Source organism: Siniperca chuatsi, linkage group LG24 (assembly GCF_020085105.1).
Source record: "Siniperca chuatsi isolate FFG_IHB_CAS linkage group LG24, ASM2008510v1, whole genome shotgun sequence".
Lineage (NCBI taxonomy): Eukaryota > Metazoa > Chordata > Actinopteri > Centrarchiformes > Sinipercidae > Siniperca > Siniperca chuatsi.
In genome coordinates, this window is record NC_058065.1 from 13,107,560 (window position 1) to 13,135,361 (window position 27,802).

The 27,802-nt window shown below is 38.9% G+C and overlaps 1 protein-coding gene and 1 long non-coding RNA gene across 3 annotated transcripts in view; one reads left to right on the top strand and one right to left on the bottom strand.

Annotated features, from left to right (window-relative positions):
* The window catches only part of mgat5 (alpha-1,6-mannosylglycoprotein 6-beta-N-acetylglucosaminyltransferase), a 91,546-nt gene that overhangs the window by 49,854 nt on the left and 13,890 nt on the right, over window positions 1-27,802 (top strand). For both annotated transcript variants that reach the window (XM_044188138.1, XM_044188139.1), the window contains 3 exons: window positions 5,873-6,006; window positions 13,541-13,674; window positions 27,144-27,293. In XM_044188138.1, coding sequence (XP_044044073.1) covers window positions 5,873-6,006; window positions 13,541-13,674; window positions 27,144-27,293 — 418 coding nt within the window. The remainder of the gene's footprint in view (window positions 1-5,872; window positions 6,007-13,540; window positions 13,675-27,143; window positions 27,294-27,802) is intronic.
* LOC122872219 lies at window positions 4-8,762 on the bottom strand. Its single transcript, XR_006377054.1, has 3 exons — window positions 8,579-8,762; window positions 4,980-5,144; window positions 4-4,470 (listed from the first exon to the last, which is right to left on the bottom strand). It is a non-coding gene; the product is annotated as an uncharacterized LOC122872219 (long non-coding RNA).

The window sequence follows — 27,802 nt, forward strand, 5'->3', positions numbered from 1 at the left end:
ATTTAGATTTTATTTTAGCTGAAAAGTTATGTTCTCGATCAGCTATGAGTGATGGGTTCCCTGCATGACCATACACTACCATACAGTTTTCTGCCAAGATTGGAACAGTTTTGGGTATTTCACATGAGAGATTTCTGTATTTGTGTTTTTTGTCTGTGTTCTCACTGATTTGGAGTGGGCGGGGCTTGGTTGGAAAAACATGGGGTCTCATACTTCCAAGCACCAATCAGGATTTCAATCAGAATATGTTGACAGTTGGTGGGTTGTTTGCTTAAATTGCCAGCACGGTCACTTAAATTGGATCAAACCACACCCACACAGTCCTGATAAAGCAAATGAGCTGCGCTTTTGAGTGCTAAACTCAAAAATTGTTTTTTTTCCTAACTTTAAATTTGATGGTTGCTTATTTAGTCACGGCTATTTAATAATCTAGAAAAATACTTAGGATTTGAAACCAAGGTTGTAGGGGCTTTTAATGCATTTTCTGTAGCTATGATACAAAAAACTTCTCCACGATAGGTGTACTTGTTTTGGGATTGCAGGAGCGATATACTGTTGGCCAGAGATCTTTAATTATCTGATATTGGAAACAATATTACTGTTTTTGATGTGAGGTAATTTCAACACTCTTGAAAGGTCTGCATGGTAAGAAACATTTTCAGTGTGTAAATTCTGTCAAGGATCTGATTTGATTAGTGACGGAAACCACATGCTGCTAGACAGTTGTAGACTCTGCCAAATCAACACAATGTGAAATTGGTGGCTGCTGTAATTTGATTTTTATCTTTAACTTTATTTATCCAGAGAGGTTTTGCTGAGCATGCACTGTCTCTTTCAAACCCCCACACTTTCACACTGGCTGGCTACCTAGTATAACCACAGTTTTCAGTGGCTGTCACGCAGTTCTGCTTGAGCACTTAACGATTAATTATCTTGCATTGTAACTTTTTTCCTTTCAGTTTCTTCAAATCATTTTGTCAGCCACTCAGTGAATTTGGTAATTTGTACAGTTCTCTAACCTTGTGCTGCCACTGCCAACTGTGGTTTAACAGCTTCTGTCACATGTGCAAAGAGCATCGGGTTGAGGCTTGTCTGGCACTTAGTGGGACAATGAATCTATTTCCCGCTCATACATTACTACAATTTCCCAAAAGGCTGCAGTAGCGTCTGTTGTTCGTGATGTTTTCACCCACCGAGTCTATTCTTTCTCCGATTGCTCCGCTGAGGACTGTAGATGAGGCCCTTCTGGTTTGCTTTGAAAAGGCTCTCATCAGCTCTGACTGACAGGAAAAGAGAGAGAACAATAAGTCTGGGGGCACTAATGGCCCCGCTGGTTCCTCCTGCTTGTCACCAGGTTTTGTTTGTCTGCGACATAACACCTTAAACTGCATCCGCTCCCTTTGTGCCCTGAGGAAATTGATTCATCCTCAGGCGTAATGTAAGGTCCAGATGCTGTTTTCTGCATTATTTCTCCTACCATTATTGAACACTTGTGTAAGAGCACTTTATGTCACCGTGCGTGTTCTCGGAGCTTTGTGAAAGAGGCTCCTAGACTGCAGGTTGGAGCCATTTTTTTGTACTCTACAGGAAGGCAGGGAGAAAGATATCTTATGAACAGAACATGCCAGACTTGTTTGCATATCAGACCCAAAATTCTTGCAAACAATTAACTGTGTTATTATTGTTCCCTTTTTATGTTTTTGTTTTTTATGTGTTTGGGGACAAAGCAACCAAGTCTGTCAGGCCCATTTGTGATTAATGTGTTTTGTTATTGCCCCAGTCTTCTGGCTATCTGTCTTACAGCACTGTATCACTGTGTTTCATACTATTACGGAAGAATGGGAATACTCTGAGCTATTGTATTCTGGGTATAAACTAAAGCCAATGTTGCTCTACTGTTCTATTTCATTTAATCCTTTCATCCAATAGCTTAATCGGGCATTGCGTTTTCATCTGCATCAGCGAGGCTGCAGAACACATGCCAGTGTATACCAGTTCTACATTTGGTGTTGATGACAATAATGCAGAAATGAAACTGGCAGAGTTATCAGCTGTGTGTGTGGTCAACAAGTTTGATTTCCTCAGTTTGCCTCTTCCTCCTCTGACAAATCTCTTCATCTCCCCTGGCTTCCTTTTGTCACTTCCTCACTTTTTTTGCTGAGAACTTTTTATGACACAACACTGTCTGTATGTATTGCTTTTGTGTGTATGTGGGTGTGTGACTTCACTTAGCCCCGCTTCAATTAGTTACTATTGCTACGCCTGTCAAGTTTTCCATTCTAGCACGGCACATATGCAGTTTATAATGATAATGGTGAGAGATTTACCACTCAAAATTGGTCATTGTTGAAACAATGCGTCTTTAACTACATTTTGCCAGTTGAAATTACAACTGTAGCTAGCAGATTTGATTAGCCTTAGTTAGCTAGCTAACTAACTTTTTAATGTTTCTCACTGACTTATATGAAAGTGATAAAACTTGCAAAAGGGTCTTAAATATGCAGTTGATGGTTATATACATGATACCATTCTAATTTGCTAATGATGCACTAAAGACTGACGCTAAAGCTGTATTTTCCAGGTAAAAAAGACAGCATCCATGCCAGTTGATGATCCATATAGAAGACATGGAAATAAAGAAACTGCATTGTTCTTGTATTGCAGGGTAGCTAGTTAGGATAAAAGTACAATGTTGAAAGAAAAAATTTAATATCAGACTGTTTTTCAAACATAACGATGTTCATATGATTACTCTAGAAATACATAATAAGTTACTTTGACAAAAAACACAAAGGTTAGTTAACGCTTCGTGTCTTGCAACAATATAGTATGTTTCACTTTTACTTGAGAGAAGGACTTGAGGATGAGGACATTCCGATGATTTTTTGGCAAAGCTATTTCGGATAAACTTTCCCAAATCCAATAAAGAGCAGGACAAAGCCGCTAACATTACCCTAAACTTTGATATAGTGGTTAGTAGCGTCTGTGGCCTCAGTGGATGTGTCAGTCCTGAAAGGGGCTTTTTCTAAAGTAACCAGTAACACCACATAATGATAATGTAGTTAGCTAATGATATGCTAACTCCTGACCTTGGAAGTAATGCTAGGTTAATACTGTAGCTAACTAGTTAGCCAGCCATGCTAATTTTTGCCACCTATGTTGCTGTTCACTGCAATCACTGTTCAGGGGAGGTTTCACAGTCAGTTGATCAAATGACTCAACCATGTTTAAAGGACAAAGGTTGTGAGCTTATCAATTGTTTTATAGGTGTTAATGTATTGCTTGTTAATAGTTGTAAAGGATAACCACACAATTCAGGTTAAAGTCTGTTAAGTACAACACATTGTCATGATGGAACACATCATGGAAACAAAAGGTCAGTTTCAGGTGAAACTAGGCAGGGTTAACAGCAGACACTCAGGAAGACTCCTCCCAGAGGGCAGGGCCTAAGCAACACAGAGTAGCTTACATTTCTGAGTTCTCAGACTATTTTCACAATTGAGAACGTCTTGATTCTGAAAACAGTGTCCAGATGACTACGACTGAAACCTTTTCTACGATAGAACAAATTGTCAATAAAAGGGAATATTTATGGTTTGTGACAAGGTCATGTAATCCAAAGTAACAAAATATAATCTTGATGAAGATCCCAGTGAGATAATCAATAACATATTAGAGTATATCTGTCCCAGCTCCATGGTGTCGTGTCTCATGATGTTTTTGTTTTTTTTAATGCAGTGTTGTTGGGCAGTAATTCAGCCTAATGCTTATATAAGACAGATCATTAACTTATATGTCTGTTTATTATCCATCTGTTGTGTTTAGCCTCAGGTGTGTGCAGATAAGTGACAGACCCTCAGGTAGATTCATACAACAGAAATTCCCATCTGATATCACTGTTTTCTAATGACCCATATGGAACCATTTTATTTATTGCTGATTTCACATGGGAGATAATCATGGCAGGAGAGAAACCTACCATTTACAATAACCAAAGTTATAGATTATCAATTTGGGATTACTTCAGGTGGATAACATTATAGTGTAATTACACTATAACTTTAAAAAAACAACATCCCCATTCAGCCCAGCTTGTGATATTGCAGCAAGTGTTGCTAAGTGCATACTTGTTAAGCTGAACAGCCTCAACTCCTGCCCAATTTTGACGCCCACTGTCAACTCACTGGACTCAGAATATGTGCTGAAAGCCCCTCAGCAGCCATATTATTTACCTCATGTTATGACTAAAACAGCACTTCCCCATCTGTTGAGGCTGTTTCTACCGGGGGCAGATGAGGGTTGTTTTTCTCCAGAGCGAGTGGAGAGGGCATGTGGGCATGTTGTTGTTGTTCTGCTTTCAGTCTAAACTTTCCTCATGGTGAATGTGTTTCCCAGCTCTCTGCTCTCCCAGGGCCTTTCACAGTTCATACAGGCAGCTGCACAGCATCTGCCTGGGTGGAGAGACGATCACTGAGAGAGAGAGGGAGAATTTTTAGGTGCAGATGTCTGTGTGTGGGAGACTGAGTGTGTATACAGTATGCATGCATGTCTGTTTACACCTGGCTTCTTCTTTTCACTATATGATTAATGCTGAGTATCCTACCTTGGCCCAAAGTGGATTCACTTAATTTTATTTACACACAAGAAAATACTGTTCTTGGGCACAAGATGGCCAATAAAAGAGGCTCATCATTTTAGGATTTTGTTGCAGTCAAGATGACTTAGAACCAAGGAGAGAAAGTGTGAGAGGGAGAGATAGATTTAGTCATTTGTGACTAAGTCAACGGATTGATATTGGCTTTCCTTTCTCTCATTGGGTCTTTGCCTTGCTAATCGAAAAATGTAGATAGCGAGGGACAGGGCAGACCAGACATAATTAAACCAGCATCTAGAAAAGAGAATTGAGTAACAATGAGCAAGTTACTGAATGCAAAGCAGGGAGTTTAAGGTCATGAGCGAGTAGTTCTCTGCATACATACCATTCCCTCTCCTGGTTGTGGTCTAATTAATCCTGTGCTGTGACCTTTGAGTCAGCCACGATGTTCATTCACAGTCTCGCACCTCCACAGGCCAGGATTTCACTATCTCTCAGTCTGAGAATGGAGGCATTATTTTTGTGGTTTCATCATACCATGTGGAGCTGTCTGAAAATTGTGTAAAAAGACATTTTATGATAAAATTCCTTTTATTTCATGTATATACATTATTTTTCACACTGCATACATTATGAAAGACATTACTAAAGGTGTTGGTACAGTGTATTGATGGACTTTCTTAGCAAGTCATAACTCAAAATACAAGCCTTTACCAACACAAAGTCCCGTTCCCAGATGTAGTGATGAGCTACCAAACCTCAGTTGGGCAAGTAAACACAGATAACACATCTTCTACAGCATTAAAATACATGTATAACCCATCTTTAGCTGTTGTCCAAAAGCTGTTTATTTCTTAAGCTAAAGCCTGGTAGCTGCATTACAGTACTTCCAACTAGGAACAGGGTAGTTCATTTTCTAGGTCTTCAGACTTACTAGTTAGGGTTAAATGGGTGTAAAATTACATAACCTTAGGCTAATTTCTTGGACTATGGTGAAGATTACTGGGAGAACACCGGAAAAAGCACAGTGTAGTGGCTACACTCTGTTTAATTGTAATTGTGTGCACAAAGTGTGAACAGTTTTTCTTGTGGTACATAATAAAACAACACTGAGTTTGTTTCTATAAAGAGGATTTATAATGGTGTTTCTAGGTTTCATTGAGCACATTTAACTGAAATGTACAGTATGGTGTTAATGGTAAGCAACTTATCATACATACAGCTATGCTTCTGACAGGGAGCAGCCATTAACACTCTTGTCTTTGTGTGACATCATAGGTGCATGTTGCGGGTGCTAGATTCGTTCGGGACAGAACCAGAGTTCAACCACGCCCACTACGCCCAGTCCAAAGGTCACAAGACACCCTGGGGGAAGTGGAACCTCAACCCGCAGCAGTTCAACACCATGTTCCGTAAGTCAGCAGGATGCAAACACTCTTTCTTACCAAAAGTGCCTCTGTCAACCATCACTAAAGGACTAGTAAGCTTTAGCTCTGGTACTTTAATAAAAATCACATGCCATTTGGCTCAGTTATGGCCTGTGTGCAGGATTTAAATAACATTTTATATAATGCAAACCCGTTAACGCAAACTGCGAATTTTGTTGGTTGATTTGTCCTCTGAGTCAACAAGTTAACAACCCAAACATATCCGTGATCTGTCCAAAAAAGAAATTTCAAATATGCTGTGCTGGACAGTCAAGAATAACACATGACTCACAGATTTCATCACCTCAGCAAGTTCACCACTCTCCTGTTTAAATAAGGTGAAGTTGCCAAACACAGCTACTCGAAGTATAAATCAGTTTTTGTGTTCATTACACCCTAGGCTGTTTCCATGCCCACAGTTCCAGTTAGATTTTCTCTTATGAATGCAATGTTTTGGATGGAAAAGAGGCATAAAAGGCACTTTGAAAATCCAGCATGTTGCTTGCTAATGGAATATTATCAAGCAGATTAAAAGGAAAGTAAGAGGTCAGACACTCAGCTCTCCATTTTACTCATTATGAATGTAGGACTTAGGGGTTTCATTGCTCTGCGTGTGTGCGCATCACTCCTGCTGTGAGATCACTCTGTAACTGGAACCAACCACATTTTCTGAGGTGGATGAGTTGTGACAGTGCTGCTGAGGAGAAAGGGGAGGCAGCCCCCCCAGAGTATTGACCTTTTCCCTGTGGCTAAGAGAAAGTGAAATGTTACCCCTGCAGTCCCCGTTTGTGAGGTGAGGCCTGTAGCTACCCAGAATACCACTGCACCTGAATAGGCCCTTTGTCTGCTGAATAGGGTATGTCTTTCTCATAACACACTGGGGCCTTTGCACAAAATCCAGTTAAGAGTCGCTAGGTTAGATGATATCGCTGGTGAAACAAGTGCACAGTGGTTTGGCCGAGTGTTAAAACCATAGAATGGCATCACTTCCAGGCACGAGAGACGAGAAACACTTGAGGTTTTTTGTTCCTCTCTCAATTGTGCAGTACAACACCCTTCAGGCTAAAGAGTAGCATGTGTACCATGCAACTGAAACAGCATATTACATTAACACATGAATATAGCACGAGGAAGTAAATAATCTCATGTTTATTATTGTTATCAGACCATGCAAAAATAATATTTGCACATTAAACTAGAAGTGTGTATTTCTGAGCAGGTGTTTTCTTTGCTTGAATTTACAATGGGTAGAGTTTACTGCTTGAGGATGTTCTAGTGATGGTGTCAGGATCTGTAAAAGTAACTCAATCTTGTCCTGCAAGCATGGTCTAAGAAATATAGAAGTGTTTTCCTACTATTTACAATAGTGCAGTCCATCAGGACCAACACCTCACACCACAGGAACAGTTTCTTCCCACTGACACTGGCTCCCATAACCCCCTAACCCCCCACTACACGTTATATTAACGTAAAGTCTACACTCCTGACTCAGTGCGTTACATTAACGCACATCTTCTGGACTACTATCTTTCACATTGCAAATATTCTTTAAACTTCATGCTGTGAACTTTTGCACATTCCCTGGTAAATATTTTGCACATCATTGCACAAAATGTACAGCTCATATTGTACATATTTTTATCAAAAAAATTCATATCTTATTGGCAAATTTCTATTTTCTATTTATGCTTCTTAACTTACAGTACTTACTACTTACTATGTTTATTGTTGTGCACCATAATACCAAAGCAAATTCCTTGTATGTGTAAACCTACTTGGCAATAAACCTGATTCTGATTCTGATCTTTACTTTATTTAAAATGTAATATTTGGATTCCCTGGTCTTTGAATTGTATTTAATTCACCTATTGAATGTAGATGTAACAATGGACAAATCAGGTGGTAGTAGGTAATTTATCCTAGATTTGGATTGGTCCATTTGTTACGATTAGGCAGTGCTCCATTAATCATTGGTTGGGGGAATTGGGAGTATGTGGCCTCTGGCCAATAAGACAAGACAAGGCCAAATTGACCTCATTAATCTATTTCAGAGTCGGGATAGCAGGGAGTGTTTTCTAGTGTACTGTTTGTGTTTGGGCTGCGTGTCTAAGTTTCCCAGCACAAGTCATTTATAATCGGAAGTATAATATAGTTAACCTTTCTTGTAGGTCAGACTGACATGTAAGGATTCAAGTCCTGTCAAGTTTAATTTATTTACTTATTCACTTCATCAGCTTAAAAACGTTTGTTACAAAGGACTTTTTGGTATGTGATATAAACCTGACAGATATATCCAGATTTTTTATGGATGACTATGAATAATGATCCTTCCTTTAATCCTTCGTCACTACTGTCACAGAGATACTTTCCTTGTCTGACGTCTTTGTCGGGCACCTGCGCTTGTATAAAAACTAATTTAGAAACTTGATTAAGCATATAAATAGCCAAGAAATCAGCTTTGCTCACCAGGTGTCTCTTAAACCGTTGGCACAATTAAAAACACCATTTCACACAGGAGACTTAAGAAATCAGGTTACTGCAGGAAGCTGACAATTACCTTGTTATTTGTAAATGCACTGAATTGACTTCTATGTCCAGCTTGTCAGTGTCCTCATTGAAAACATACAATAGCAATTGCTACCATATGTCTGCTCATGTACGTCTTTCCTGTGTGCATCCCCGCTGAAAGCTTAATCCCTTACGGCAATGATGAGTAATACTGGTCAGAGGTCGAACATAGCAGCAGATAGTATTTATCTTGGAAGCATTGCCAACTATGTAATTGACCCTGAGATCTGCCAGGCTGATAGTGACTGTAAAGCTTTGATTGATAATGTTGCTGGCACACCCACTCACTAAAGGTTATCTTTTGTTTTTTTCCATGTTGGACCAATAGACCGGTGCTCTTTCTTCTGTGATTGTGTCTCTCACACGCCTTACACGCTTACAGCACAAATATACTTTTTACAACACCTTCAATTACAAAAACTGTGTTGTGCAGAAAGGAATCATTTGTTGAAAATGAGAACAGTATTTGACCCCACCTATCAAAAGTTAATGAAATGGCAGACTAATGGCTTTCAAGATGTCTCCACCTGTACTCTATATATCTGTATACCCAATAGAATTTACAGTGTTTTGTAATGAAACCCTTTGGAAAAATTAGTGCCAGGCAAGAACATCTGACCCTAGAACACTTGCCTGCGTCTGTTCAGTGATCGTACCTCTCACTATGTTCCTACCCTGTTTTCATTTGAAACTCTTTCACATGCTTGCTTTGATTGATTGCAGTGGATTAGCATAATGGAAGTGTTGCAGAAAGCTCCAATACTGAAGTCCAGAAATGCTGTAGAGACACATTATAAGACCACTTTATTCTGGTCCATCTCTGTTATTTCTTTTTAATATATATTCACTAAGTGTGGGAAGTGCAGTCACCTACACTAACATCAGACTTTGTTTGAGACATTATGTAAAGTATTTTTAAGCTAATAATCATCAAATGATCAAATTGCAAAGCAAATTAGACCTACACATGTTATCTGTAACATGCAATGCCTTGGTTGTGTGGGTATTAGTTGGTGCGTAGAATATTGTTTTGACCCTCTCAGACTGTATGAAATATGGCCAACAAAGCTCAGCAGTATTGAAGGACATGCTGGTATAATAGACATACATCAATCATTAGATCTTTGGCAGATGGTAATGTTTATATTCCAATTACTAAAGAGATGGATATAACTACTGACCATAATGAATTACTTTGAGATTAAATGCACTTCATTTTCATCATTGTGATGTTGGCAGCACTGTAGGACTGCCTGGTAGATCAATGCTTCAGTTTTACCCCACGCTCAAATCTTTAGAGATGTCTGCTCATCAGTTAAAATCTCAAAGGTGCTTGTGTGGAAGTGTTTCAGGTGTAGTTATTTATTTTCACCCTTCAGGCCCATTCACAAAGTCTTTGATGTCGACTTTTCAAAGTGCTGGAGATTTTAGTGCTGATGATGCATCTTTGCAGTTTGAAATCTTTTTTTTCTGTCTGGCCAGCAGTATAGAAGTTAGTTTCTTGTAAAGTGAGTCTGCATTCTTAAGTGTTGGGCCAACATTACATCACACTGTTCTTCCTCTCAGCTCGACCAGGTTGTACCAATATTGACTCCCAACAGAGTGAATCCAGGATTCCTTAAAGGGCAAATGTGTTCCCCCCACTCGCAAGTTTGTCAAGAGCAACAAAGCAGCTGCTTCTCCGGCAACTCTGTCCTCCCAGGCTGTTTGTTAGCTAATAGCAAATGAAGCTGTGGCAAGCTGAGTGACATTTTGAATGGCAGCTCTAGTGGGAGAGGAGGAAACTGTTGCCAAAGGCATCAAGAGGGCTGAACACTAATTAACAGCCTGTCCTGTTTACACAGTTAGTTTGGTACATGAGTGTTAGTGCTGTCTCCTCCCAGTGCTTAGGACCATCTCTGCCTCTTTGCCATCAGAAATACATCTCAGTTATTAGTAACCACCTGATGTGTTGTACTGGCATGTATTTGTTAAAAAATTGTTTTTCCTCTTTTATCTTAATTCTTGTGAGTGTATCCAATTACCATCATCTTTGAATTAGCAAATTGTAACATAATATAACAATTACTAACATCAAGTCTGGGCAACTATGGCTGAAAATATTATATACTATATATAATATACTCAAAAATGTCTTTTTTCTCTTTTTTCTCTTTTTCTCTTTTTTTTAATTTTTATTATTATTTTTTTTTTTAGAGAGAGCGCAGCCATAAGCCTTGGTAGAACCAAGAAATTAAAGACGTAGAAACATTTATTTCTTTGAGGTAAAGACCGAAATAAAAGTAATTCATCTAAAATCTTTACATGTTCAGTGTTCTTTCTCGTCACTCCCCAAATCCGCCGTCACCCCCATTTTTAGACCCACACTGCCGTGTAAATACCCATGTCTTTTAAACTCCACACCCCCGGTTTGTACTGTAGGTTCTGCTAAAAATTTGAGGTCTCAAACCAAAGCCGAAAAAACCCTGATAGTTATTTTCTTAAACTTGACAAAGAGCCACAGAAGTCATACAAATGTTTTCAAGGCTCAGTAGTACTAACCATGCCTAGTAAACTGATCGTCACGTGTAGTGCCCCTTTAACATTTTTCCTTTTAATTTTGCTGGATTTTTGGGGAGTGACCTCCCTAACACTTGTTGAAAGCAGTGTAATCACTGTGACACTTCACACAGATCTGGTGATATCTTCATAACATCTACTTCCACTTTTCTGTGGCCACCTACACACACATAACACAAAATGAACTAACAGTACTCTGCAGGATAAAGGTTGTGTGTGTGCATTGTAATGCTGGGAAGTGCAGAACAGGATTTGAATAGATTAGGTTAGGAATTTGACAACATTTGCAACCCACGAGACACGTAATCACATGCAGTGTAAAGAAGAGCTTTCACCATGATAGTGTAACACTCTTGTTGTTTGGCTCTCTGCCAAGTGAAAGTACTGCACACTATATCAACATACATCTTACTGCACATGTTCAGACAGGACGCTGAGAGGAAGTGTGTCAGTTTGATGTAAAGTGTGAAGCCTTCCTGTGATAAGCATCCAAAAAACATTCCACTAGTGTGATGCAAACTTGAATAAATACTTGCAATGTTTATTATTGTTATTGTGATATGAATTATAAGTACAAAGTATTATAAAAGACTTCTGTTCATGCCCTTTTTAAATCGTTTGTGGAAAACTGCTCATTTTTGTCATTGTTTTAATTGCTTGGTCTGGTGCTGGGCTCATTAACTCTGCGTAACACATTTCCTGCTCCCTGTTTCTTTTTTTTGTTTGCCTAAAGATATTTCGCCTGAGCCAATATGTGAACTGCCTGGAAAGATCAAGTGAACGAACATTTTTCTCGAGTCGGAGAAAATGTCACATTCCAGCCAACACCCTGATTTTAAAAACACGTCAACCTTATTTGTGAAACTACTGCAGCATAGTTGAACTTTTACAGTACGTCATTGTTTCTGCTGTTATCTACCACAGTTAAATCATGATACAGCAGCTGCATCCTTGCCATCATGTGTTTAAACGTCATGATTCATCCCCTCTTATAACATAAGGTGTGATTAGTCCAGAGGATAATTGCAGTAATTGAATCTGACTTGTTTAAAATCTGGCAGCTACCTGAATTTGCAGCTGCGGTGTTGAGATTCTTTGCTGAAATATTCCCAATAAATCCTTCTTCAGATTTCATCTCCCCTGACTGACTGACCTTAATTTGCCTCTTTAGTAATAGCGATGTGGTCAGAAACGAGCTCTGACCACAGGAGCTCCCCCGGGGGTCTGGCACAAACCACAAGTGCACCAAAACACCTCCTTTGCAGCCTGTTTCATTCACTTCAAGGAGGGCTGAGGTCTGCGTTTCAGTCTGCCTGCACTATTCCTTTTTTATTTAAAATTAGATTATTAAGCAAATTAATTTTTGACTGAATCTTCTCTGTCCACACTCCAAGCCCTTGTCTTCACATTTGTTTTACAAGGCAGATGGCAGTGAGGTAAAGCGCTGCCAACTTCAGGGCTCCACACTTGACCTGCTCATCTTGTGGTTCCCATAGTAACTAGTCATCACCAGGCAATAAGGAAAGGAGGGAACAGGAACCCAGTGCATGTCGGTTTGTGTTGTACAGGTCTTCCATCGCTCTCTGGAATTGTGATCCATGCTAAACGCTGAGGTTGAAATGGTTGAAATGTATTTAACTGAATTGTGTGCACTCTGAAAAGCAGACACTTGTGTAAGATTTATTTGAGGCATTTTTGTTTTTGCCTCAGTGATGCATAAATTAAGGTGAAGAAAAAGACTAACTATGCCTGAAGTCATTTGTCAATTTATTCCCATGAAAGATTGATTTCTTTCTTTCTTTCTTTCTTTCTTTCTTTCTTTCTTTCTTTCTTTCTTTCTTTCTTTCTTTCTTTCTTTCTTTCTTTCTTTCTTTCTTTCTTTCTTTCTTTCTTTCTTTCTTTCTTTCTTTCTTTCTTTCTTTCTTTCTTTCTTTCTTTCTTTCTTTCTTTCTTTCTTTCTTTCTTTCTTTCTTTCTTTCTTTCTTTCTTTCTTTCTTTCTTTCTTTCTTTCTTTTTCTTTCTTTTCTTTCTTTCTTTCTTTCTTTCTTTCTTTCTTTCTTTCTTTCTTTCTTTCTTTCTTTCTTTTTTCTTTCTTTCTTTCTTTCTTTCTTTCTTTCTTTCTTTCTTTCTTTCTTTCTTTCTTTCTTTCTTTCTTTCTTTCTTTCTTTCTTTCTTTCTTTCTTTCTTTCTTTCTTTCTTTCTTTCTTTCTTTCTTTCTTTCTTTCTTTCTTTCTTTCTTTCTTTCTTTCTTTCTTTCTTTCTCACATTTAAACGCATCGTATTGAAGGTGAAATGTGGCCTTTTAAGAGCTTGTAACTCAGTCTTTTTAATCCCTTAGAGACAAGCACTGATTTTTGTGTGTTTGTATTTTTATTTATTTGTTTTGCTGCAGCTCACACCCCAGACAACAGTTTCCTGGGCTTCGTAGTGGAGCAGCACCTCAACGCCAGCGACATCAAGCACATCGATGACATCAAGAGACAGAACCAGTCACTAGTGTACGGCAAGGTTGACAACTTCTGGAAGGTACTATAATCTTTTACGCACTCGCACTGTACACATTTTCACACCCTGAAACATATACATCTGATACTTAGGGCCGGGTTATACTAGAAAAGAAGTGGTTTGTATAATGTGTTGTCTGACCACAAATCAAAAGTGTTTGTAGTTGTTCTGAACGGCCACTCTGGAAGGCGGCATGAGAGAGGGGTAGAGAGGGGGGAGAGGCAGTATTGTTTTAATATGGGAACCACGCATTTTCAGACAGTCTCTCCTGGAAGACGTTCATAGTGTTGCACTTGGTTGCGCACATTAAAGCTGACAGAAATAGTTATGTGAAGAATGAAAAAAGGGAGCTAGAAAGAGAAGTTTAAACCCTGGCTCCGTTCTCACCTCCGCACAGCTGACCAATCACGGCGTGAAATGGTTTTGGAATGTTACAGAAATGGTCAGACAAAGCCCCCTGAATCCAATGTCGGGGGGGGCTTTTTGCTCCCTTTCAGGCTTACTTTTGATCATTAGACAATATATTTTATTACCGATTGTATTTAGTTATTGACATTTTTGAAAAAGGTAAGTTTTGTTGTATTCCACGTTCACTTTATTATCTAGGAGGTGAAAGACTTTTGAAAGTCTTAACACATAGATGCATAGAAAAACCCACAAACACACCCACATACTGTACATATACCTACAGGCACATTCACACACCTTTTCAAACACATACGTTCTGACATACAAGAATGTACACACATATACGTATGTATTCCTTCTGAAGATGAAAGTGACAGACTAGGCATGCCAAAGAACACCAGCGCACCAAGGATAACCCATTTTCAGACCTCTGAGAGCTCTGCAGTGGAACTCTTTGAACAACCTTGGGTAAAACTTTCACAGGAAACTTAATAACAGTCTGGTTCAGAAGCTCAAATTCAGCTTATCGCCCTCTCCGCAGAGTTTTTAATATATTCAAATGCATGCTCACACTGCGGCACGGAGACCAAGGGATTACTGTATCCTAGACAAAAACGACTTAGAGACTTGGAGAGATTTGCACATTGTTTGGCATGCCATGGATGGTTGGATTACTGCCTGTGCCTTGATGAGCTTTCAGCCGACACCATGTATGTTTCAGACTGGGTCGCTCCGGATCCAACTGACTCTTTTAGATGTCTGACAGAGTAACTCAGTGGAATGATAATAGAAGCTACAAGAGATAATTGTCTTCATGTAACATGCCTGTAGTGCAAATGCCTTCTCACATCAGGAGGGTGTGTGATGAAGTTGTCTAGAATTGAATAATAAGCCAAACCTAACTGACTAATGATCTTGAAATACTGTTGCGTCAGCCAGTCATGGTTTGTTCCACTTGGCTTTTAACTTGACCAACTCATTGGCTTAACATATATGTCCATACAGCTGACTGGCTAGTGATGATATTTCATGCATTATTTGCAGAGGATAGGTTACACATTTACATTCTTAAGTACTTTTAGTTCTAACTATTAACTATTTCAACCATTTATCCAGTCATTTTAGCTATTGTGCCATTTCTACTTTTAGCTATGTACTTTAACCATTTATCCATTACTTTAAGCTTAGTATTTTAACTGTTTATTAATCATTTTTAGCTGATTATTTCAACCATTTATGCATTACTTTTAATCTAACCTAACTGTTTAGAGTTCGCTGCTAGCTTGCTAACTAGGTGATATGTTTTTCTAATCAAAAGGTAGTTTCTATTTTTTCAAATTAGCTGAGCTACTCTGCTATTTTTTCTACGTAGCCGCTGCCAACTGCTGGAGTACCCACTGTGGTAGAAGCACCCCTGGTTGGGAATCATTGGCCTAGTCTCCTTTTCTTCCTCTGCATGTCTCCTTAGTTCCTAAGCTCCTGTGGTTCCATAGTCCTTGGAACTGTTTGGTCAAAAAGGGCTAATAGTTACATACATTCACGCTTGGAGCTGCCCAATCACTACAAGTAGAGGGTTTTTGTTTTTTACCACTCACCACTGAGGAGTCCTGTTGGAGCAGATGGGAGTTAAGTGTCTGGATCAAGGGCACTTAAACATAATGTTTCAAGGCTTGGATGAGTGTTTATTTGTTCACCCAAATGCCCATTTTTTCCTGCTGGTGCAAGGTTCACACAGGTGAACCATATCAGCCCACCTCTGTTGAGCTCTGCTGCACCCCATGCCAGACATGACACTAGCATGTTGAACTTTGAAACTTAACTTTTAAGACAACATGAATGAGGGAAAAAGTCCTTTTAAAGGGATTTAAAAAAAATGGTACCAATAGTTTTGGGCTCATTGTTCATTTCATAAGCAGTGGCATTTTTTATTTATTTTTTTTTTAACTACAAACACACCATATGTGTCATCTCCATGATTATTGTGATCCTGATCACATAAAGATGTGATTGGTCCTGAGAGAATACTGTGAGCAAAATCCAACCAGTCACCACTGAACCAGCACAAGGAAGTGTTGTGTTTGGAAAATCCAAGTCAAATTGGAAAATATTAACTACAAAACAAAGTCCACATTTACCTAATCGAAAACCTATTCATTAACAACACTTGTACAATTTAAAGTTCAAAGCCACATTGTAAGGCTCTAAATCCCAAGGTGTTATAGTTTTTAATCCAGAGTTAGCCAGCGTACTGCTGTGGTTTGTGGCTTCTAGCACTGAGTCAGAGCCATTCAGCCTAGCTTTAAAAGGGCAGACAGGGGAGCCCATCAGCTCACAGCAAGGGGCATTAGTTGCCAATCAGACTCCCAAGCGTGTTCATTACCTCGTGCTTTTAATTAAAGGGCCATTTTGGAGCCGACTGATAACTAGCTGACTGGCTTACTCCATTTCCCTCCCTCTTCCTTAAATTGCACTGTCCTTTGATCTCTTTCTCTACACTTGAGAGGTTTCATTTCAGAATGAGATAGCTATTATTTAAAATAGAAAGTGGGACCTACTGTAAGAAAACGATTTCTCGCATGAAGGTAAAATTCTCAATGGAATTATATTCAGGTTTTAAGATTAATGATCTGAAGACTCACCAACTAACACTTGAGGAAGGTGCAGTCAGTTTTTTAATATGTAGCAATTGAATTAAGTCTCTGTTCAGCCTTGATAACATTGTTAAACTTCTTTCCTTCCATGTTTTTGCCACCATTACTGTACCTGCCCCCCATTTCCAGTCTGCTTTCCCTATGCTGTTGTTTATCCAGGGTTCAGATTATTTCCATTTTAATGTAACTTTTAGCTAATGCAAGAAAGTAGATTTAGTTTGAGATTCAAACATTAAAAAACAAGATGAAATTAATGTTGAATTAAAAGTAAAATCATTCAGTCTGAAATAATGGAAAACAAACGCTTTCCTGACAATCAATGGACACCAATTTATCTCTACATTAATCAAACTGAACAGGAAATGCTCCAACCTTCCATTTTCCTGTCACAGTAAAGCAACAAGTGCACAGGCCTGCGTCTTGATAACTGCCCCCTAAAAGCCCAGTTTAAAAGAAGTGCTAAACTTCTTAAAGAACGACGTTTGCAATTCCACATGAGCTTTTTAATTGTCTGCTTTGCAGGCATCATAAAACAAATAAAAAAAAAAACAACCTTTTGCTAGATGCTTATTGCTTTTGTTTATTTTGTGTATCTTATTTCTTTATATTTCATCATTCACTGTGGTATTTTATTTCTCTTGTTGTGAAGCACTTTGTACTTTTTTGATAAGTGCTCTATAAATAAAGTTTTATTATTATTATGAGAAAAGCTGAAGAACATCATGTTCATTACAGACTTTGGAAACCGGAAGCAATATTTTCAGGCCATTCTTATCACATTTTTTGCGTTATTGAGCTATAAAACAAAAATAGTGTGGAGAAACTCTGGACATTGAATCTGGAAATGTGTGGACCAAACAGGACACATTAGAGTGCTTTAGCCAGCTGTGTTACAGAAGTGTTCTCTAGCCGAATGCTGTCTCCTTCCTGCCGATTAATTTGGAGGGGTTAATGTGGGTTAGGCAAATAAGAGTCTAAACGTAAAATACAGCCTATTGAAAGGCCCTCTCTCTGCCTGATAAGTATGCAAAGGTTCTCAGGTCACACTCATCCCACAGGTGTACAAAGTGAACTGGTGTGTGAAGCAGACTGAGTAATCACCCAGGCACAGACACACTCTCTAACAAACATTTTTTTTTTTAAGACTTGTTTTTATCAACACCAATACAAAGTCAAAAGGGAAAACAGCTAGTTTCTGATGCATACCAGATGCTTTGCAGCGTACATGAGTTTCTCATTCTCTCTCGTGACCACAAAACTGTTTTATTTGCCAATAAGAAAATCTGGCAAAGCCCCCCCTTTTTTTTCCTTTTTGTCCCATCTATTTAGGGGCTTTGTACAAAAAAAATGTTGTATATTCTCAGCATGGTATATAGTTGTATGAGCTTTAGGATTAACCCCCGTCACTTTACTCAACAGTTGGCAAACAAAACTTTGCTTGGCTTGGTTCTTGAGTAGCAGCATTTATTCACTGATGAACAGCAGCTTGAGCTTTAGGCTAACCTGACTGCTCCAGTCGCCAGCAGGATTTAGAGTTGTTTACACTTGTCTGTGTGGTAATAGTGACGAGAGTCAAACCTGTGATTAAGCTGGGATCATTTGTAGTGAATCAATTTGTAGTGACATTAAATTATTCCTCATCTTGCTGTGGACTCCCGGTAACCTCAGGAAGGCCGAAACAGCAGGTTGCTCATCTGACCTGACTGCATATGAAACAGACAGAGAGATCCTGGAGATTAAAGAACCAGGATGGCAAGTAATTATTTTGTTGTGGAAGAGGCAGTGTTGATGGTGAGACCCGAAATAAAATGGCCAGACCACCTCTGAGAGAGCCGTTTCCATAGCAACCCAGTTAGAGGAGTAGTAAGGCTGAGCTCTCTCTGTCTCTGTGTGTCTCTCTCTCTCTCTCTCTCTCTCTCTCTCTCTCTCTCTCTCTCTCTCTCTCTCTCTCTCTCTCTCTCTCTCTCTCTCTCTCTCTCTCTCTCTCTCTCTCTCTCTCTCTCTCTCTCTCTCTCTCTCTCTCTCTGTGTCTCTTTCCATACATACACAGACTATACAAATCAGCTATTGTTTCACTGTGTGTACATGGTTGGTTGATAAGAATTGAGCACTCCACTACCATTTCAATTACAGTCACTATTAAACATTTGGGATATATCTTCCATATTATCAACCTGTCTGCATATCTCAATCTACATCTCCTTTCTAACTGGTATAGATTTAATAAAAGAAACTAATAAGGCATTAATGACTTTTACCTGGACTCACCTCATCAGTGTACTACATCTACATTAAATCGTTTAGTGTCCCTGTTTTTCAGTGTGAAAGAAAGCATTTGATGAGTCAGAAGGGAACATGGAGAAAGGTGAGAAGGAGTAGGATGAACAGAGAGGGAAAGCTGCAGGCCCTTGGCAGCAGATCAGAGGACATGGTGAAGAAAGACAAATCACACTGAGCGCACACACACACACACACACACACACACACACACACACACACACACACACTGTGCTGGCATATGCAGAGCAGGAAGGGCAACCATCACACACTCTTACCCTTGCAGGCTCATAAACAATGTGTTTCATCCCCCTTTCATGATGGATAACCAAGTTGAGTTAAACATTAAACCTTCTTTACTTTTACTGTGCTTGTCTGATCTCATGAAGGAATCCCTTGTGCCATTAAACTGGCGTGAGTGCCAGTGTAGAAACCTGAATTTGACGTTTGAGGAAAGAGCTGGGTTGGAGTGGGAAATGTTTTTGCGGTTATTAAATCGACTCCTTTGTCACCGATGTTTTATTGAATTAGGCCCAAAACATTTCCAGATGGGGCTGTTTGTTACAGCTTTACTTTTTACCTCTGATCTGTAGGGTTAAATATTATGTGTTTTACATATATCTGTAGTATTTTACAACTAGGGGCTACTTTTTCAAAAGAAAATTTATTGAGCTGAAATGGTGAGTTATAGTGAAAGTCCTGAAAGAAATTAGCCACTTCAAGTGGCATCTTCTTTCAGTTTATACACTTGAAGTGTTTTAAAATATATTTTCAAAGTTGTGAACATTATCAAAAATCAATATCAAAAAGGCACAGATGTCCCAAATGAGCTGAACATTCTGAAATTTGGTTGAAGTTTCTAGGAAAAAAAGTAATAATTAGTCATAATTAGTCATTGTCCTCTCTTGGCACGGGGACACATTGACCATGCCTTGATTCAGAATGACCTGAAATGTGTTGTGTTCCATCTCCTTTATTTTATTGAAAGTAGTAAAATTGAAAGTAGCAGTGAATGACTTATCCAGATTTATGATGATTAATATTAGAATAAAAATAAGTAATTAGTCTTGTTTTTAATTGAGCATCCCAACTCTGCTTATACCACATTGTCCAAGGACAGTACATTTTGTGATAATTAAGCTTGAAATAATATGGAACCCTCCCAATGGCACCTGGTTTCTTCACTGCATTCACTAAGTAGTACCTTGAATGTATGGAAATGGCGTTAAGATACCCCCCTGGTGCCATTAGCTTTTGTATACAAGGTGCAAAGCTTTTAATTGCACCCAATGAAGCATGTGACATTACAGGTGTTTCCGTTGCTGCAGGACAGCGAGGAATATTATAGCTGCTGCATGTGTTTTTTTTTTTTTTTCTTGAACTGGGCTTACAACTCAATGTTTCCTCCCATATGCGCTCAGCTTGTTACACTCTGATGATTGTGCAGCCCACATATACATAGCAGGGACTCACTAGCAGTCACATAGCACCTGCTCTACTGTCTGACAGTCAAACACAGGCTCTGGCCAGCCACCAAACTCCGGTGGTTATACACTGTTATGTGTAATGGAGCGTGGGAGGGCATTGAAGTAAATAACATATCCTGACTGCACTCCAAGCACTTCTGGATACTATTTTACCACCCATGTTCCCTTAGGGATTTCTAAAGTATCTGCCAAAGTATCTATTGGGCTTTATAGTGCATCCGTTAAGCTGTTTATTTACATCAGTCATACATTCATCTGTTAGTCTAGGTATCTTTTTTATCTGTAGTGGTGTGCCACTATAGAAGACCCACCACTACATATCTGTACAGTATTTTCTGCCCATCAGATGTTAAGAACCACACTGGAATTAAGTCGTGCAATAGTTCTAATGCTGAAAATCACACGTATTTCCTGACGAAAATGCATGTGATTGCTGTGAGCATTTATGCTGATTGGCGTTATTTTTAATTACTTTATAGTTATATGAAAACTCATTAACCTGAATGTATTAGCTGTGTTTAGAGATGCAATAGAAGTGAAAATACTTTAGCATTAGACTTTAATGCATCGCACCTCAAACTGTACAGGTAATTAGATTGAGCTTATTCACAGTGTGCAATAAAATGTATTAGTGTGCAATATTGAGCATTTTGAGATCCGAATGGCATTTCTACTGTATACAGTTGCTGAGTTATAAATACAGTGGGACTGAATAGGTCTTCATACACCTTAATACATTATAATAAGCTTATGTACACTTGATCAATGTGCAATACTGAGCATAACAGTGAACAATAGTCATAGCACCCATCTATAAAGAATTATGCACCATTTGACTTGGTAATATTAAAACTGTAGGAGGAGATGCGACAACCTAAAAAGTCCTTAAAAAATCATTGTTGTCAGGAATAGCTTATCAAATATGCAAATTTTATAAAAACCTTTTTGTATAACTTTGGCCACGTTTTATTGATGATGATGATGTCTACTACGTCCTCCACATTTAGTTATTCAGTGAAGACTTCCTCACTGTCAAAGAGGGTTTTGTACCATACAGACAAAGCAACCATTGGGACAAAAGGTCACACACACTGCAGGAGCACCAAGAGGTTCTGATAGCCCTTAGTATTGCTAAAGTGCCCTTGTGCAAATCATCACAGTTAAAATCAACAACTACCGTTATCTCTGACTGACTCAACATTATGACATCACTGCAGAGATGTGTGATAAATGGGTGAAGTTTATTTTTGTCCTGACTGCTTCCAGTTTTGGGGCCCCAGAGTCTGTCAGTTGGAAATAATTTCAGATGGGAAGAGGATCAGAGGTGCATTTGATGTTTGACGACGAAGGCAGTTGGAGGGTTGAGCAAGTCGAACCAAGTGCACCTGTCTGCATTCTGATGAGGCAAAAGCTCTTCTCGCCTCTTGAGGCTACTGCAGTAGACTCAGAAAACATTGCACATACAAAGTCTTTGTTTCATTTAAGACCTGGGCACAATCACTGTCGAGACGAACCTGAACGAGAAGGAGAAGTTGATTGTTTTAGTTTAAATCTGCTGTAAAGCAAGATTAATCTGCTCCATCCCTAGTGTCTTGACACCACTACCTGTCAAGATAAAATGCTGAAACATCAAAATCTGCTCTCAGCCCTGCAGCTCTGCCTCTGTACAAACATATAGAGAAAAGTTCAATAATAAAAGGGAAAACAGTGCTGTACACTTACATATCAAGCTTGTTGTTTTCCATCTGAACCACAGATCAGAGAGCTGATACTCCTTGTCCTCATTTCTGTATGCCATTGTAAAACAGCTGATAAATATACCTTTGGTCCCATTACAGTAAATTTGAATGTTATTTATTGAGTTACGAGGGAAAATACAAAAATACCAAAAGTAAGTCTTCCATTTCTTTTCTTCTAAGATATCCATGTTGATAAATAACACACTAAGTCCTGCCTTGGTCGCATTATATAGTTAGGAGTAAAATGTAAATAACAAAATAAAATTGATATGGGGTTTTAAATTAAGGCCACTTCAAGTCCGCAACAGCTGTACTTAAAAAATAAATAAATAAAAAAATAAAAAAATTGGGAAACACTCAGTCTTCACCTGTCCATTATGCATACAATTCCTATCAAATCGTTCCTATATTTATACAGTAGAGAAGGAGAAAATAATTAAAATAATAATAACTAAAAGGCTACATTTTGTGAGGAAAATCTACATGTGCTTGCTACTGAAATTCTGCAGAAACATGTAAAATAGTTGAAATACTGAAACAGTACAACTTGTACTGTAGTTGAAGTGCCAGTTAAAATACTGATTCTGAAAAAAGTTCAAATGGAAGCGCTGAAAGGGGTTGAAGATTCAGTTGAAGTTCAAGGTCTGAAAGTAGTTGTACTGTCAGTTTGTGTTTTGTGCTAATTAGAAAATGTTAACATGTTAACACGCTAAACTAAGATGGTAAACATTATAGCTGCTAAACATCAGCATGTTGACATTGTCATTGTGAACATGTTAGCATGATGCTAGCATTTACCTCAAATCACTGCTGTGCCTAAGTACAGCCTCACTGCGCTGCTAACATGGCTGTAGATTCTTAGTCTTGTTAACATAGAAAGAGCTGTTGGACACGATAAACATGTAAAAGCTTTCATCAACTGGATATGCACTCTATTGAACTGCTATTCTGTGATATCAGCTGGTTACAAATAGTAAACCTGACATGTATTTGTTGGAAAATGTTATTACTTATTACTTTACTCCTTTCTTACTTATAAACGGGTGAGTGCTGTAATGCTAGCAGTCATAAAGAGGGATCAGTGGCATCAATAGCAAGTTAGCTGTGTATCTCAACCATTTTTTGCCTTTACTTCCAAGCTGTAAGTGTCAGAGGTTTTGTCTCTCAGCCAGTAAGCTTTCCTCCCCGAATACACATCCCTCAACCCTCCCCTCTGCCGACAGAAAGCAGCCGCCGCCTCTCCTGTTTCCTCTCCGAGCCATGGTTTACAAATTCCCTCTGATTTACAAGGTCATAAAACTCACCTCCTCCTCCTCCTTCTCCTGCTTCAGTCAACCTCTCTAGCTAAAGCAGTTATTTTATAACTCCCCAAGTACATGCTCCCGTACAGGGCTGCCGCAATCGATCTGCTCCCTGGTTTCAGATTGCATATTGTGTGTGCTTGGAGACGTATACATCCAGATACAGTACAGATGAATACACACACTCTGCTAGCTGAATACCACATTGGCAGTCCAAGGACATGGAGGGGAAAACTCTCTGGTAATGTTATCAGTCTGTCTTCACGCCTGTTAGTGTTACGAAGTCATAACTTCTTTCTACTTCGCAGTGTGATGACAGCCGAGACAGAATTATGAACTGAAGTTGACATAATGTCATTACGTGAAGGAAAAGCAAAGAAAATCTATAATGGATCTAAAAATGGCAATGCACCTTGCAAACATGCTTCTCTTACATGTTGTCCCACTGTATACCTGCCGCTCTTTGCCAGGGATGTGATTTTTATATCTTTCAACCTGTTTCTGGGTTGTTCTTTTTAAACACACTCCACTTTATTTCAAACCAAAGTGTGTTTGTGTGTGAGAGAGAGAATCCAGCCATGCTCCAGAGAGCATCTGGCAAGTGATGTCCTCTGACCGTAAAGCTTTGTGTGGCGACTGCCTCACAGGATCATGGCAATCTATATTCCTCCTCCGCACACAGTCACTCAAGCAGTCACAATAAACACACATCCTGCCTTAAGAGACTTAATGATGCCTTTCCTTTAGTAGTGTTTTCCCCCCTTCCTCTCCAGGCAGTCACAGTCATGTCTCATGTACAGTAGCACAACACATATTGCACTCTTACAGATGATTTCACCGCAATCCAACAATGTTCACCTACGATGTTCTTCATAACCCATAGTCTAATTTACTGTACAGTATTTTGCTAAATCTCATATATCATTACAGTATTTTACAATTGCCATACTGTAATCATTCAAATAGTTCGATACATAAAAATAAAAAAAATCTATGTTTAATGCCAACAAACCATTCCCAATCTCAACATAGTATCTTGAGGGCACGTCAATTTTAGATACGTCAGCTTTTGCATTTAAAGGGCCATCAGCTGATGTAAAAGTGCAACATTTTTTATTTACTATTCAAAATACATAAATAGTAACCATAAACATGTAAAAAATAATAGTGTTAATAGTATTTCTTCCTGTTACAAAGTGTGGATCTCTCAGTTCTTTTTCTCAATAGCCTTTTCTGATCTCATGCACAATCTTTATACCTCTTAATCTCTAGATTGTGTGTGTGTGTCTTCTTCAGGTACCCACCAGTAACCCTCATTTATAAATCCCTTCTTGCACACACATAAATCTTGGATTACAGGATAGTGATTTCACCTTCTAATTAGAACTTCATCTCTCACACACACACACACACACACACACACACACACACACACACACACACACACACACACACAGGCCTCTTTAGTTACAGCAGGCTTGCTGGAGGCATCTGATAACCAGGCCTCCAGGGACACTGACGAGCGGCTACCTGAAATTTAAGCCCCAAAAGGAAGCACTGAGGTAGACACACACACACACACACACACACATAGAGAGTGAGAGCAGGGAAATGTCCTGGAGGCAGAACTGTTTCAAAGGCAGGTTCGTGTGTAGGAGTTGTGAAAAAATTTGAAACAGTTAGCTTTCAACAATAATGAGGCAGTGCTGCCCCAGGAGTGTTGAAACTATTGGTAATCAATAATATTCCAGTGTGTATGAGTGTGTGTAAACATACTGGTGAATGTGCCTTTGAGGCATCCTGTCATTATGGAGAAAATGGCCAGCTTTCATCTATACTGCTTCCCTGGAGGGCTCGGTTTTAATAGCGTCCGACCGTACTGTATGTTGCTCCCATATGGCTCAGTCTTCAGCAGGTACAGGACAAAGCGAAAAAGACACATTTTGCGCTGCATTTCAGCAGGAGACACGGGAATATTTTGTGTGCAAATTTGGCTGGGTTACACGGCAGTCATGTCCTCGTTTTTGAAAATCAAAGACCTGCTGTGACAACCTCAGTGTGGGGAGGATCAAAGGCCTTTTATTATGGAAGTAATGTTTCCATCCATACTGATTAAGATGACTTATTTTTTTTAAATAAAGCTCTTGTGGCGCTTCTATGACCAACTTGACAGGGATTGCCAAGAAACAAAAAAAAAATAACGCATTATAGTCCAATCCAAGAAACTATCAACCCACTATTTTGAGTTGATCAGCACCTTTAGGAGACTTCATTATGACATTTTATGATATCACATCTTGCTACATACTGTATTCTGCTTAATCCCAACTCACACATACCTTTAGGTCACTTTTAGTATTTTACAACATCTTTTGGATTATTTGTAATTCTGCTTCAGTACACGCTGGTCTGTTATCACTTGAACTGAATTCACAATCCTCCAAACACATGAAAGAATGCAGAGGCAAAGTGCAATCACTGCAGTAAATTTGGGGAACATTAAAGGTGCCCTTGAAGATGAAAATGCACTGTTAGGCAAGAAAATGGAATATTTAAAACATCTCTTTTTAGGGGCATATAAATGGTTTAAAAAGATTACCTGTTTTTCGACATCACAGGGATTTCACCAAGGTCGATATATTAATAAAAACAGATTGATTACACCTGTTATGCTGTACAGGCAATATACCCGAAGTAAACATTATTCTATCACATAATGAAATGACTCAGATATGGTGTTTTAAAACTACAGTAGTTTTCCTAGGTGATTTCTTGTTTGGAGCGGAGTTAAAATACCGTACACAACTTTAACAACTAAACCCCGAAATCAGTTGTTAAGGGTTGCTCCAGCGATTTAGTTAACCACTTTAATAAAGTTGGCGAACTCACAAAAGTTGCATTAAAAAATTAGTCAATGTGAGTGCAGCAGAGGCGGAGATATCCTCACTTTAAAAAATAATCCCCGCTGGATCCTACATTTCCTATAATGCAAATCAATGGCAGCTATAAGGTTGTATAAAATATGAATTTAAACTTCCTAATTTCCCAGTTTCACTTTTGACCTCCTCCACTCTAAAATCTGCTGGGTAGCATTCCTGTGTGATGGAAGTAGGCTGGACATGACTTTTGTTATAAAGGAAGATTTATTGGCAAGCTTTGAATGCTTTATTGTCTTTTTGATCAAGGACATCACAGATCTGGTAGACTTTAATAACAAGTACAGTGCTATTTTTAGCTCTGCCTTGCCATTGTGGCCAGATGGTCATTCAGGTAGCTTGAACAAAAGTTCATCGGGCCACATAACAAAGTAATGATACTGATCCCTAAAAAAAAAAATAAATAAATAAATAAAATTGAATTAGAAATGGTTCATTCAGAATATTTTTTTTCTGGATTGCACCAGCGTATCTACATGTTTCTTTTTTACTAAATTAATTTCAATTTGTGTCAGTATTTTGCAAGAGTAGGTGGCATTTTGTTAATGGTGTGTCTCACTTAGGAAAGAAATTTACCCTCTCAGAGTGGACTTTAAAAGATAGTGGGTTCAAGGAGGATTTTGGTTTGTTGACCTCTCTTGATGAGGAATTATCAGTGGAAAAAATGAATGTATCTCCCTGTTTGTTCCAGGACAAAAAGAAATACCTAGACATCATCCACAGCTACATGGAGGTCCACGGCACCGTGCACGGCACCAGCACCGTGCACCTCCCGAGCTACGTCAAGAACCACGGCATCCTGAGCGGCCGAGACCTGCAGTTCCTCCTCCGAGAAACCAAGGTGAGTCCGCCCAGCTGTAGATTGTCTCATATGAAAAAATAACCCTGCCGGGAAATAAAAGTGTGAGGGTACAGTGCTTATTAGACTGCTATGAAAGCCACAAACCAACTCCCACACTTTTCCCTTTGACATTTTTTAAAGGACCAAGAAACTGTGGCCCTGCTAACCTGCAGAAAATTGAGGACACACTGTACCTTTTTCACACTTTTTTTTTTATAAACCTGCTCTGAATATTCCTGTAATAGTAGTCATGTGTGAGACATAGCATCTTTTTGTTTTTTTTTAATGAAGTGAACAGTTTTCTAAAAGAAATTTGGGGGAAAAAATGTGATTGCTCAGATAGAACAGATTTACAAAAGGTAATGAAAAGGTTTATGTGAACAGAGGCCCTGAAAGAGCCTTGATCCGAGTGGCTGTAGTCTGTCCTCAGTCCAGCCGTCCACAGAAGCACTTCTCCATTCATGTCATGACTTGTCCCTTCCTCTCACCACTCAAACCCCTCTCATTCA